Source organism: Lolium perenne, chromosome 4 (assembly GCF_019359855.2).
Source record: "Lolium perenne isolate Kyuss_39 chromosome 4, Kyuss_2.0, whole genome shotgun sequence".
Taxonomy (NCBI): Eukaryota; Viridiplantae; Streptophyta; class Magnoliopsida; order Poales; family Poaceae; genus Lolium; species Lolium perenne.
The window spans coordinates 103,060,635-103,072,668 of record NC_067247.2 but is presented as its reverse complement, the minus strand read 5'-3'; the positions used below and the strand labels follow the sequence as shown (position 1 = coordinate 103,072,668).

The following is a 12,034-nucleotide window of genomic DNA, read 5'->3' as shown; positions in this document are numbered from 1 at the left end:
GGAAGCCTGGACTCGCGATCTGGCCGGTGTGTTGAGTTCCGGAAGGCGCCGCCGGCAAGTGTAACAGTGCTTTTATTGCCTGGAGTTTGCTGGATCGGTGGTATTTGGTCGTGCGCACCCATGCTTTTATTCTGACCAATAAGCTCTTTTCTGTGTTGACACCAAGTGACAGCTGATCCATGGTGAAGTCAGAAGAAGAGAATATCATGAAGGCCGGATTGGAGGACTAGCTAATGGAGGTTCAAGTCTTTGCGCTATTGAGGGGCTTGCTTGGTGTTTCGGACTTAGCAACAGTGGTATGGGAGCGGGGGCGGCAGCACATGTGAAGTTCAGAGTCTTACCTTTCAGGATGAAAATTCAAGGTCTGGCCTTAACTGGTTGTGCCTGACAATGTCCTTGTTGAAGGCTTTGTTTTGAGAGCGAAGACTATCTTCAGGGTGAAAACCTAAGATATTTGATCAGGCGACAGCGGCGCTGGTGCACTGTTCCCTTTTTGGAAGCGTCGCTTTTGAAGAACCTGATTTTTAGGTGTTGTCTTGGTGGTGGTTGTATTACTATTGCTAGGGTTGTGATGTTGTAGCGGGGCTTTTATTTCTTAGTTTTCTCTTTCTCTTTTTTGGATGTGTGCATCCGTAATGTTTTAGGGCATTGCGTTGTTGCAAAGGCTTGTTGCAAAGGCTGGGGTAATTGGTATCCTTCGATATTAATATATTTCCTTTATCGAAAAACAGAGGAACTAGTTAATTAATTAACCATTTGTATGTACCGACCATTCGCATCATTCTCTAGTTTCCAGTAAGATAGGATGATGATAAAATTAAGAAGTTGCCATGCATTGCACACAACCCCGTTTTGTAATGCGGGTTCGCGAATGATCGTGCTAGCTATGCACATAATGGAACAGGCGATCGAGCTAGCTAGTGCGGCCGCGATACGCGCATCTCAACTTGTGTGCTCGCCATGTTCGATCACGGCTGGCCGGTTGACGAACCCACAACCTACAAACCTGATGGCGCGCGCTCCAGATGTATCTGACATTGTGACTACTACTCCAGTATAAATACACAGGCAAAGTGGCAAACCAGCAAGTTAGGTTCATCCCATGCATCTTTCTCGAGCAGACACAAGGAGTAGCATACTGTAGCTGATCCGACAAAATGGCCAAGCTCGTCGTCCTCGCCGTGCTCGCCTCGTTGATCAGTACCGTTTCGTGCCAATCTTGGACGTGGTCAATCTACAGAAGCTGGGGCTATCCCAGTCCCACATGGGGGACCCCATGGACTTATAATTCTGCACCGGCGACGTGGACGACCCCTCCCCCACCTCCATCTTCCAATGGCCTCAAGGTCGGCTACTACGCCGACCACAATTGCTCTAACGCAGAGAACATCGTGAGGGCTGCCGTGGAGAAAGCCAGCGCTGGCATCCTTGCCGGCCTCATCCGCCTCGCCTTCCACGACTGCTTCGTACGGGTACGTACAAAATTCATTTGTTGTAGAGTATACTTACTATTTTCTACTTGTGCGCTCGACGACTCGAGTGGATAGCTAAACATGTTGCGCTTTCTTCAGGGGTGCGATGCCTCCGTTCTGCTCGAGGGCTCAGATACGGAGAAGCAGGGTTTCCCGAACCTGAGCCTGCGTGGCTTCGGCATCATTGACGCGGCGAAAGACGCCCTCGAGAAGGAATGCCCGGGCGTGGTCTCATGCGCCGACATCGTCTCCTTCGCAGCTCGCGACGCTAGCTACATCCTCAGCTACAAGAAGATCAACTACACCGTGCCAGCCGGCCGCTTCGACGGGAAAGTGTCGTTCGCCAATGAGACCCTGGGACAGAACCTGCCCCCGCCCTTCGCCGACCTGGCTACGCTCAAAAGGATGTTCGCTGACAAGGGGCTCGACCCAACTGACATGGTCGTGCTCTCTGGTGCCCACTCCATCGGCATCTCCCACTGCCCCTCCTTCTCCGACCGCGTCAACCCGCCGGCCAGCCCCTCCCCGTCGATGGACTCCGATCTCGCCAAGAAGCTGAACCAGACATGCGACACTCCCAACAACGCAACCACCACAGTGCCGCAGGATTCTGTGACCCCCGACGCATTGGACAGCCAGTACTACAAGAACGTTATGTCCGGCAAGGTGCTCTTCACCTCCGACGCGGCGCTGAATTCGTCGGAGACGCTGGAGCTGGTGAAAAAATATGCCGGGTCAGATGATTGGAACACAGCCTTTGGAGCAGCCATGGTGAAGATGGGCTACATCGGGGTGAAGAGCAGCAAAGAGGGCGAGATCAGGAAGAAGTGCGGGGTTATCAACAAGTCCTAATAGTGTCGTGCCTACAGTACACTGGTTTTTGATCTGGCCACTAGTAGAAAAACGGTCATCTATACCGGTTCCAGAGGGCCATTCGTACCGGTTTTGCAACCGGTACAAATTATTCGGCACTAAAGCCCCCCCCCCTTTCGTACCGGTTGCTTACGAACCGGTATAAAACGGGCCTCCACGTGGGCCACCAGGAGAGCTCAGGGCTGAGGATCTTTGGTACCGGTTGGTAATACGAACCGGTACCAAAGGTTCCCCCCGCGGCAGGGAATTTTCCCAAATCTCTGCCGCGGCAGAGAATTGGCTTTTTAGGGTTTTGGAGAGGTTTAGGGATATCGGTTTGATTCATATCGCGTCGATGCACCAGAAACGCGTTTGGGTTTAGGTAGTACATGAAGATCAAGATGATGCATAGCAAGTTGGTGCATATAATATAACACACATGTTATTGCATGAGATCGCAAATTAAGTAGCACTATGCATGAAGATCGATCTTCATGCATAGTGGTGCTCTCCGAGGCGTACTCTATATATGTCTATTACATGTAGCATAGTGGTACTCTTCGAGTCAACGATATATGTAACATGTACATCTTCATTCATTGTGGTGCTCTGCGAGTGGTGGTATGACGTCCCGAAGGAAAAATCCCGCCAATTCCTCGCCTATTGCTATGAAGCGGTCATCGATTGAGAGCTTGTTCCGCTTTCTTGCCAACTATAAAAGAATAAGATACAAATGAATACATGAAACAACTATTACTGAAACTCGGCACAACTTATGATAACAAAACAAATTTGTGAAGATTGTTTTTGTACCTCTTTATTTCTCTCATTATTCGTTCTCTCGTTGACAATTCTGCGGATGAACTCGCAAACGAAGAATCCACAGAGATCGGTCCCCGGAGGTTGTTGCGGGCATTTCTTTACAAGAATATAATTCAATCAAACAATAGTCAAGTATGATAATTGAAAGGTGTGTGGACCTAGGTAGTACTACTTACTTTCGCACGCCATCGCAGCTTCGGTGGCCATTCACGGGACGTATCTTCCTTGATGAAAGTTTGCCATACGCTGCTCGACAAAAGAAAATGCATAAAAGAGTCATCAATTAGTTCAAAGCAGGAAATTAACGAAACAAACCGATAAGAATTCAAATTACCTTCTGAGCATTAAAAAACAAGACACGTATAGATCCTTTTCTTTGGTTAGTGAGTCCAAGACTTCAACTTCTCCAATTTCCAAATTGATGACGAGAAGAATAAAGTGAAACCTAAGCACGTTTCAATATGTAGTCATTAGTTAAAATTTTGACATACGGTGAGCAAAATATAATGTGTTATAAGACAGTAAGACTCACTCGAAGTTGTAAGGCCAAAGTATTAGCTTTTTGTCACGTTGTCGCTTCAAAAACCTTAGCAAAGTCTGCGGTGTATCCTTGTTATAGAGGGGATCATCTATGGTTTTGACATGCATTGTGTTCGGGTCAATGAACCCAATGTCTGTGATATCGTCCCTTTTGCATTCGAGCATCTTCGATCTGCATAATATAGCGCACAAAAGATTATAATCTGCAGACAATGAACGACTTCTCAAATTAAATAAATAAATCACTTACAGACAATAGCAACTGATGATTGATTTGTCGAGGGCCCGGAGATTGTATAACTGAAAGAGTTCGGCGAAGTCAACGTTCACACAGTACTCCTGGAAGTAGTGCTCTTCCCTAACTCGCACCATGATAGTCTCGATCCCTTCCTTTGAGGCCTTAAGGTACCACGAATGCAAGTTACGCATACATGTTGGTACCTTCCTGAGATTCTCGACCAAATCTTTCCCTTGAACAAACTGATATGCTCGTTCAGCTAAGGCGTAATCAGTTGCGTCTTGTCGAGAACTTTGAACGGTCTTCCCGTCAAACACCTTGAGAGGGGCGACCGATTGAACGGGTTGTTGTCCGAGCTGGTAGACACTGTGTATCCCTTTTATCTCCCTGATACCCGATTTAACGGGTTTTGTCGCCTCGATCATCTTGTCATACGACCTTTCAATAGAACGCGCATAGTCAGATGGCGGCGATGGTACAGGGTCATATAGATTGTCAACGGTACGCACAACTTTCTCCCGATCTAGTGTCTTCTCGAAAGGTATCTCTGGCACTTTCGGTGCAAAAAATTTCTTCACCTCGGCCTTAACGGCCTCCGCGTTTTCCTCTGGAGTTTTTTCCCAAGGTAACTTCTCAGGAGGCGGCAGTTGTTTCTCCTTTCTAGCTTTCTTCCTAGGCGGCGTACCGTTCCGCTTAACGGACGCTGTCTTACGCGGAGGATCTCGAGATGGTGGACTCACGCTGGGGTCCCTCTCAGGTAGGTGTGGACTTGGCTGCTCACCAGGACTGCCACCAGGAGGAGTCGATGGCATTTGCTGCTCATGTGTAGGAGTCGGTGGCCTTTGCAAAAGGACGACGTACTTCTTCGGCCATAGGGCGAAACCGTGCTTGACATCGCCCAGTGTCCTCTCATCTTCACCTCTAGGAATATCAAGCTCCACTTTTTCAAACCCCGAAACAACTTCATCCACCCCGACACGAACACAACCAGGTGGAATGGGCATATGATGGTGCATTGCTCCATCTTCACTTGGGTACACATAGCCGACCGCCACCTTAACAGACGCGGTCCTGATTAACATATGTAGCTCGCAATCTGTCTTCTCCGTGACATAATCCACGGGGTAGCTTCCTCCACATCCGTCAAGATGCGAGGAACCGACACTGCTTCTTCGCTGAGATGGGGCAGCATCGGCTTGTGGATCCTGTAGAAACAGCGGCTGATCAGGTGCCCTCTGATTTCTCTCAAGAGCCTCCACCCTAGATAACAACTCCGTTACAATGTCGGCGTCCTTCTTCTTCTTTCGCGAACGGCTTCTATAAGTGTCAGCGCTGTCCGGCCACGCTTCCTTCATGGTGAGACCTGGGCGAGCTCGTACCCGTCCAACATGTTCAGGGTTCCCCAGAAGCGAGTGTCAGCTCGTCATTCTCTCGATCGGGAATGTACTCTCCTTTACGACCTTTTCAATTGCATCTACAAGCTTCGGTACAATTGCCTCAATTTTTTCCTTCCATTTTCCCTTCGCAACGATCAACCCTGTCTTTGGGTCCAACCCTGCCCCATGAGCGAACAACCAGAACTTGGACCGTTCGGGCCAGTCCCATGTCTCGTGGAGTGATTCCATGATCCATCAGTTTATTCTCAAACGCTGTCCACTTCGGAATGGCACTCTTGTAGCCACCTGACCCCAAATGATGCGGAAGTTTCTTCTTTGCAGCATTTTCGGTATTTTTCTTCGATCGGGACACAAACTTAGACGATTTCTTATACTCCTTAAATGCGGCCCAGTGATCTTTTATCTTCACTAGATTATCATCGAATACTGGATCTTCATTCTTATATTTGTCCCATAAATTTTTCTTGAAGCTCTGAATTGTATGGCCATCTTCTTCCATGTCCATTCCTTGACTTTATCCTTCGGCCTTCCGTCATGTCTTCCGGTAGGCTGAACTTTGTCGCAGCGTTTCCCAAAGAAATTTTTTCATGCTGTCGTTGACATAAGTAGCACCACTCTCCGGGTTCTTCGGCTTATGCCACTCTTGAATGCTGATCGGTACATGGTCCCTAACAATAACTCCGGATTGACTTGTAAATTTGCGGCAAAACTCCTTGGGCTCCACTGGTTCACCATTAGCCTTGAATGCCGTGAGGGCTAACCTGCCCTCGCCCTTTAGCACCCGCGTCGGGCCTCGTTTTGTTCTAACAGACTTGCTCGATGATCCAGAAGGCTAAAAGAAAAAATTATTCGTTAATAAGTGCAATACAAATAAATGAATGCATCTAGGGATGAACACAGACTAATTGATACATAGATATACACCTCGCCGGAGTTTGTGATGGACACTTCATTGTCTTTTCTAACTTGTTCAGACTCAAGTCCCTCGCCAAAATCATTCAGAAAGTCGGCGTACTCGTTGTCATCTCCATCGTCGGGTTCCGGACCACGGGCACTCTCATAGATCAATCGCTGCACCGCTTCTTCCCCCTCCTCATCTCGGACGAAGGTGCCGTCCTCCATACCTCAATGTCACTGCAAAATTAAGAAAGCAATTGTATTTCATTCATCATGTAATGATCATATAACAGATTGCTAGATGGATAACAATTGAAATGAAGAAAGCACTTAAACCCTAACGGACCGCCACGGCCACGGACACGGTGTTCCCCCTCCTCCTCTCGCTCTTCTCTCTATGTCGCGGCGGCACCGCCACGGACTCGGCACCGCTACAGACCCTAACCCTAACACTCGGCGCTCGTCCTCTCGCTCTTCTCTCTATGTCGCGGCGGCACCACCACAGACTCGGCACCGCTACGGACCCTAACCCTAACACTCGGCGCTCGTCCTCTCGCTCTTCTCTCTATGTAAACCGATTAATAGCGAAACCATAGAGTGCCGGAACACCTAGTGATAATGCAATGGCATCATATTGCTAATCGTTTGCGATTTGCCCATTTTCCATTCTAGTTATTTGAATAGCCATCTAGCATAAGAACAAGAAATCTTGAACAATGACTTGAAATTAATTAAGGGGCTTAAGATAATGTCAGATTCCTGCTAAAAATGTAGCAAACTAAGAACGAGAACACCGCCTACCGCGACGCCATCACGCGCCGTGACGCCATCATCACCGCCTACCGCGACACTCGTATGAGATCCCCACCAACATCCCGGCAAGAACCCTGCAACAAACACGCGAGCGCGCGCATGTGCGCTTCGTTCTCGTCAGTCATGCAGCGCCTCCGCAACCAACTCTGCCGCCCCGCCAACACCGTCGTCATCGTCCTGCTCATGCTCGTCATCGGAAGCAACCCAGCAAGAAACGCGGCCGTCAGGGAAGCCCCAGAAGACGACGACGACGTGGTTGAGGACCTCGTCCGGATTCCGCAGCTGCGCCGGCCTCCCTACGGCAGGGCTGCCTCCACGGCGGGCGTCACCGCGGGCCAGACGGACGGTTCACGGCGCCCGGCGTCCGGCGAGGCGGCCGCGTTCCAGGACGGCGTGTCCAACGGCTCGCAGCACCCGATGCACAGGAGGCACGCCTCGGAGCTGGCCGGCGGCAACGCGCACCACGAGGAGGTCCGGCCCGGACCAGCGCGGCGTGTACTGTGGCTCCTCCTCCGCCTCCGTACAGGAGGAACCCCTATGCGGCCAACGGCAACGGCGAGAACGGCGCAACGCGGCGCGCGGGCGTCGGCCATGGCGCCTCTGATGGCCTCCTGGACGCCGGACTTGGCCGCCCAGCGGGCGATGCGCGGCGTGCTCGTGGCCACCTCCTGCACCCCGCCGGCCAGGCGGAGGCCGCTGGGCGAGCGGCAGAGTCCCTTGAGGAAGGAAAAGGCGGCGCCAAACCAAGCGCCGTTGATGGCTCCACGGCACATGTCGACGAGGATGTGCTCCGGGTCGGGGAATGGCGGCTGCGCGGATGTCGTGTTCATCCACGGGACCGTGCAGGGGGTGTCGCGCGCGTACCGGGACCGTGCAGTGCCTCGGCGACCTCGCCGCCACCGACTGCGCGGTGTGCCTGGCCGCCTCTCGCACGCGCACCTCGCCGTCGAACACCTTGCGGGCGGCGATGAGGGGTGGCGGAAAAAAGGAGGAGAGGGCCGGGGAGGTACTGCGGGCGGCGGCGGCTGCGTCGGCGGTGGCGGCTGCGTCTGCGGCGGCGGCTTCGTGGCGGCGGCGTGGGTGCGTCGGCGGCGTGGGTGCGTCGGCGTCGTCGGCGGCGTCGGGGCTCTATTTGTCGCGCGGGGAGAAAGAAGAGGATTTGGGGATTTTCGGTCGCCGGCTAAGTCTAAAACAGGGGATGGGCCTTTAGTACCGGTTGGTACCACCAACCGGTACGAAAGACCTTTCGTACCGGTTGGTGGTACCAACCGGTACTAAAGGGTTTTTTTTTGTTTTCTTTTTTCTTTTACTGTTTTCTTTTCTTTTGCTGTTTCTTTTTTCTTTTACTATTTTCTTCTTTCTTTTCTGTTTCTTTTTCCTTTTATTTTGTGTTTCTTTTCTTTTCTTCTCATTTTCTATTTCTTTTCATTTTCATTTTCTATTTCTTTTCTTTTCATTTTCTATTTCTTTTCATTTTCTATTTCTTTTCTTTTCATTTTCGTTCCCCTTTCTTTTGTGTTTCTTTTCTTTTATATTTCTTTTCTATTTATTTTGTTTTCTGTTTCTTCTTTCTTTTCTTTTATGTTTTTTTCTTTTCTTTTGTGTTTCTTTTCTTTTCTTTTTATTTTCTGTTTCTTTTCTTCTCTATTTCTTTTCTATTTCTTTTTCTATTTCCGTTTGTTTTCTTTTCTATTTGTTTTCTATATCCTTTTTTATATTTCTTTTCTATATATTTTCTAATTCTTTTCTATATATTATCTATTTCTATTCTTTACTCTTGCCACGACGCCGTCCGCGCGGGAAACTTTCCCGCCACGTACGACGGAAAAAGGCGGGAAAGAAAGGGCGGGAATAAAATTTTATTACGATTGAACTCGAATTAAAATACATAGCTTAACTGAAAATTAAAGATACATGGCCAAATTCTACTGTTGGAGTCATTCAGTCATACTCGTGCCTAGCCCTGTAGTAGTCGCCACTGTAGTCATCGTAGTCGCCGTCATCATCGTCGCTGGCATCGGGGTCGCGGTACTCTCCGGTCGGCGGGTGAGCACGCGTGGGCTGGGACTGAGGGTAGCGCAGGCGGGGGCCACGGTAGGCCATGACGCCCTGGAGAGTCCGGCCGCGCCACCACAGCCGACGGCCGGCCTCGTTGAAGTTCGAAGGAGGCGGACCGCCCTCCTCATGCCTGGAAAGCGCCCTCTCACGCCGATTGATGAAGAAGCTTTCCCAAGTCGGGCTGTAGTCGGGATGCCACTGGGGATTCCTCCGCTGCTCTGGCGTGAGCTCGAAGTAGTAGTGGTTCGTGATGGCCATCTCGCGCGCCACACCTAGAGGGACTGGAGGGACCGGTACGCCTCCGACGCTTAGCAACCAGCCGGTCGGGACGCGGTAGCCCGGCGGGCAGGGGTAGTTCGAGGCGCAAAGCGCCTCCGCCTCCCGGGGGGTTAGAGATGCGATGGAAGCCATGGGAGAGAATGATGAGGTTTGCAGATATGAGTCTAGATGTGATATGTAAATGGTGGCCAAGCCTACATATATATAGTGAAAAAATGGCGGGAAGACAGAGGCGGGAACCGGTGGAAAGCGCGGGAAGAAAATAGGCGGGAAGACAGATCGAGGCAAACCTTTAGTACCGGTTGGTGGGTGCAACCGGTACTAAAGCTGTCGGCGGGATAAGGACGCCCTGCTCGATGAGATAAAGTATGTAGCGCACGACGCCCTGTCGGTGGGATAAGGACGCGTGGGTAACCTTTAGTACCGGTTGGTGGGTGCAACCGGTACTAAAGCTGTCGGCAGGATAAGGACGCGTGGGTAACCTTTAGTACCGGTTGGTGGGTGCAACCGGTACTAAAGCTGTCGGCAGGATAAGGACGCCCTGCTCGATGAGATAAAGTATGTAGCGCACGACGCTCTGTCGGTGGGATAAGGACGCGTGGGTAACCTTTAGTACCGGTTCGTGTCTGCAACCGGTACTAAAGTTGTCGGCAGGATAAGGACGCTCTGCCTATAAAAGGAGCATCGATACACCATGGGAAGCAGCTCAACAAGCCAACATGGATGGAGAGTTTCATCACCATGGATGGAGGAAAGGGTTGGGAAATCTCCCGTGGCGGAACTTGTCGAAGATGCCCTTGGTGCACACGCCCTATGGCATCTTCGGAAGTTCCGCCTCGGAAAAATTTCCCTGCAAGCCCGTGGAAGACTCCATCTCCTCTAACAAATGTTGGGGAAAGGGTTGGGAGATCTCCGTGGCGGAACTTGTCGAAGATGCCCTTGGTGCACACGCCCTATGGCATCTTCGGAAGTTCCGCCTCGGAATTTTTTCCCGCAAGCCCGTGGAAGACTCCATCTCCTCTAACAATGTTGCGGATAGGTTTGGGAAATCTCCGGTGGCGGAACTTCTCGAATATGCCCTTGGTGCACATGCCCTATATATGGCATATTCGGAAGTTCCGCCTCGGAATTTTTTTCCTGCAAGCCCGTGGAAGACTCCATCTCCTCTAACAATGTTGCGGAAAGGGTTGGGAAATCTCCCGTGGCGGAACTTCTCGAATATGCCCTTGGTGCACATGCCCTATATATGGCATATTCGGAAGTTCCGCCTCGGAAAAATTTCCCCGCAAGCCCGCGTGACTTAACTAGTAAAACAAGCCAACCATCTCCATTGTTAATATCTTACATACAGTAACATCATTACACAAAGTGATTTCCATATTGAGATACACAAGTTATGATCCCTATATGTAGCTAGCTAGTCTTCTGAGTTTTCTTCGCTCGTTTCCCTTTCTTCTTACTGCGACGCAACCATGGACAATCTTCATTGTTTAAGATGATGCTTGGGTCAATTTTTACCTTGAAGGGTGGAATATCGTCAAACTTATTATAATCTTCTGACATGTCTGTCTTGTCCTCTACTCCCACGATGTTTCTTTTTCCCGAAAGAACTATGTGCCGCTTTGGCTCATCGTATGATGTGTCCTCTTGCCTTTCTTTCCTTTTTTTCGGTTTGCTAGACATATCCTTCACATAAAAAACCTGAGCCACTTCACTGGCTAGGACGAATGGTTCGGTGTCGTACCCAAGATTCTTGAAATCCACTGTAGTCATTCCGCATCGCGGGTCTACCTGTACCCGTCTTTCAGGTTGAACCATTTACACCGGAACAAAGGGACCTTGAAATTAGGTCCATAGTCAAGTTCCCATATCTCCTCTATGTACCCATAATATGTGACCTTGTTCCCATTGCCATCTTCTCGCATCAAAGCGGACACCACTGTTTTGGTTGGTGCTCTTTTTGTCTTGGGCGAAAGTGTAAAATGTGTTCCCATTAATCTCGTACCCTTGAAAAGTCGATATAGTAGAAGATGGTTGCTTGGCCAACAAGTACAGCTGCTCGTCATCGGTGACATTCATGAGACGTGTTTGCAACCAACCGCCGAAAGTCTTCATGTGTTCTCCATCAATCCAATCTTCACGTTGCTCGGTATTTAGAGCGTAAGATCTCCTTGTGTTCCTCTTTGTACGGAGCCACCAAGATGGAATTAAGTAGAACTGTGTAGTGTGCTTGAGTGAAAGAATGTCCGTCCATACACGTTGCTGATTTCTTTCCTAGCGTGCCTTTTCCACGCAGTCTCCCCTCATAGCGCGATTCAGGAACACCGATCGGCTTAAGGTCAGAAGTAAAGTCAACACAAAACTCAATGACCTCCTCTGTTCCATAGCCCTTGGAGATGCTTCCTTCTGGCCTAGCACGGTTATGAACGTACTTCTTTAAGACTCCCATGAATCTCTCAAAGGGGAACATGTTGTGTAGAAATACAGACCGAGAACGCCAATCTCTTCGACCGGGTGAACTAGGAGATGTGTCATAATATAGAAGAAGGATGCACGGAACACCAACACGAAGCTGACTAGACATTGGACCACATCCTTCTGTAAATTTTGTAGAGTAAGTGGATTGATCACCTTCGAGAAATTGCATTGAGGAACGCACATAGCTT

General features: G+C 49.9%; 1 protein-coding gene and 1 long non-coding RNA gene across 2 annotated transcripts; one reads left to right on the top strand and one right to left on the bottom strand.

Moving 5' to 3' along the window:
* The first annotated feature begins 1,097 nt into the window (after nt 1–1,097).
* Nucleotides 1,098–2,356, top strand: LOC127293507 (peroxidase 2-like). The gene is made up of 2 exons (XM_051323144.1): nt 1,098–1,472; nt 1,572–2,356. Exons 1-2 carry the CDS (start codon nt 1,158–1,160, stop codon nt 2,322–2,324), a joined length of 1,068 nt encoding a protein of 355 aa, XP_051179104.1. The 5' UTR covers nt 1,098–1,157; the 3' UTR covers nt 2,325–2,356.
* A 627-nt stretch (nt 2,357–2,983) lies between these two features.
* On the bottom strand, nt 2,984–3,884 carry LOC127293509 (uncharacterized). The gene is made up of 4 exons (XR_011744393.1): nt 3,679–3,884; nt 3,481–3,591; nt 3,323–3,392; nt 2,984–3,242 (listed from the first exon to the last, which is right to left on the bottom strand). It is a non-coding gene; the product is annotated as an uncharacterized lncRNA (long non-coding RNA).
* Between the last annotated feature and the right edge of the window lie 8,150 nt (nt 3,885–12,034).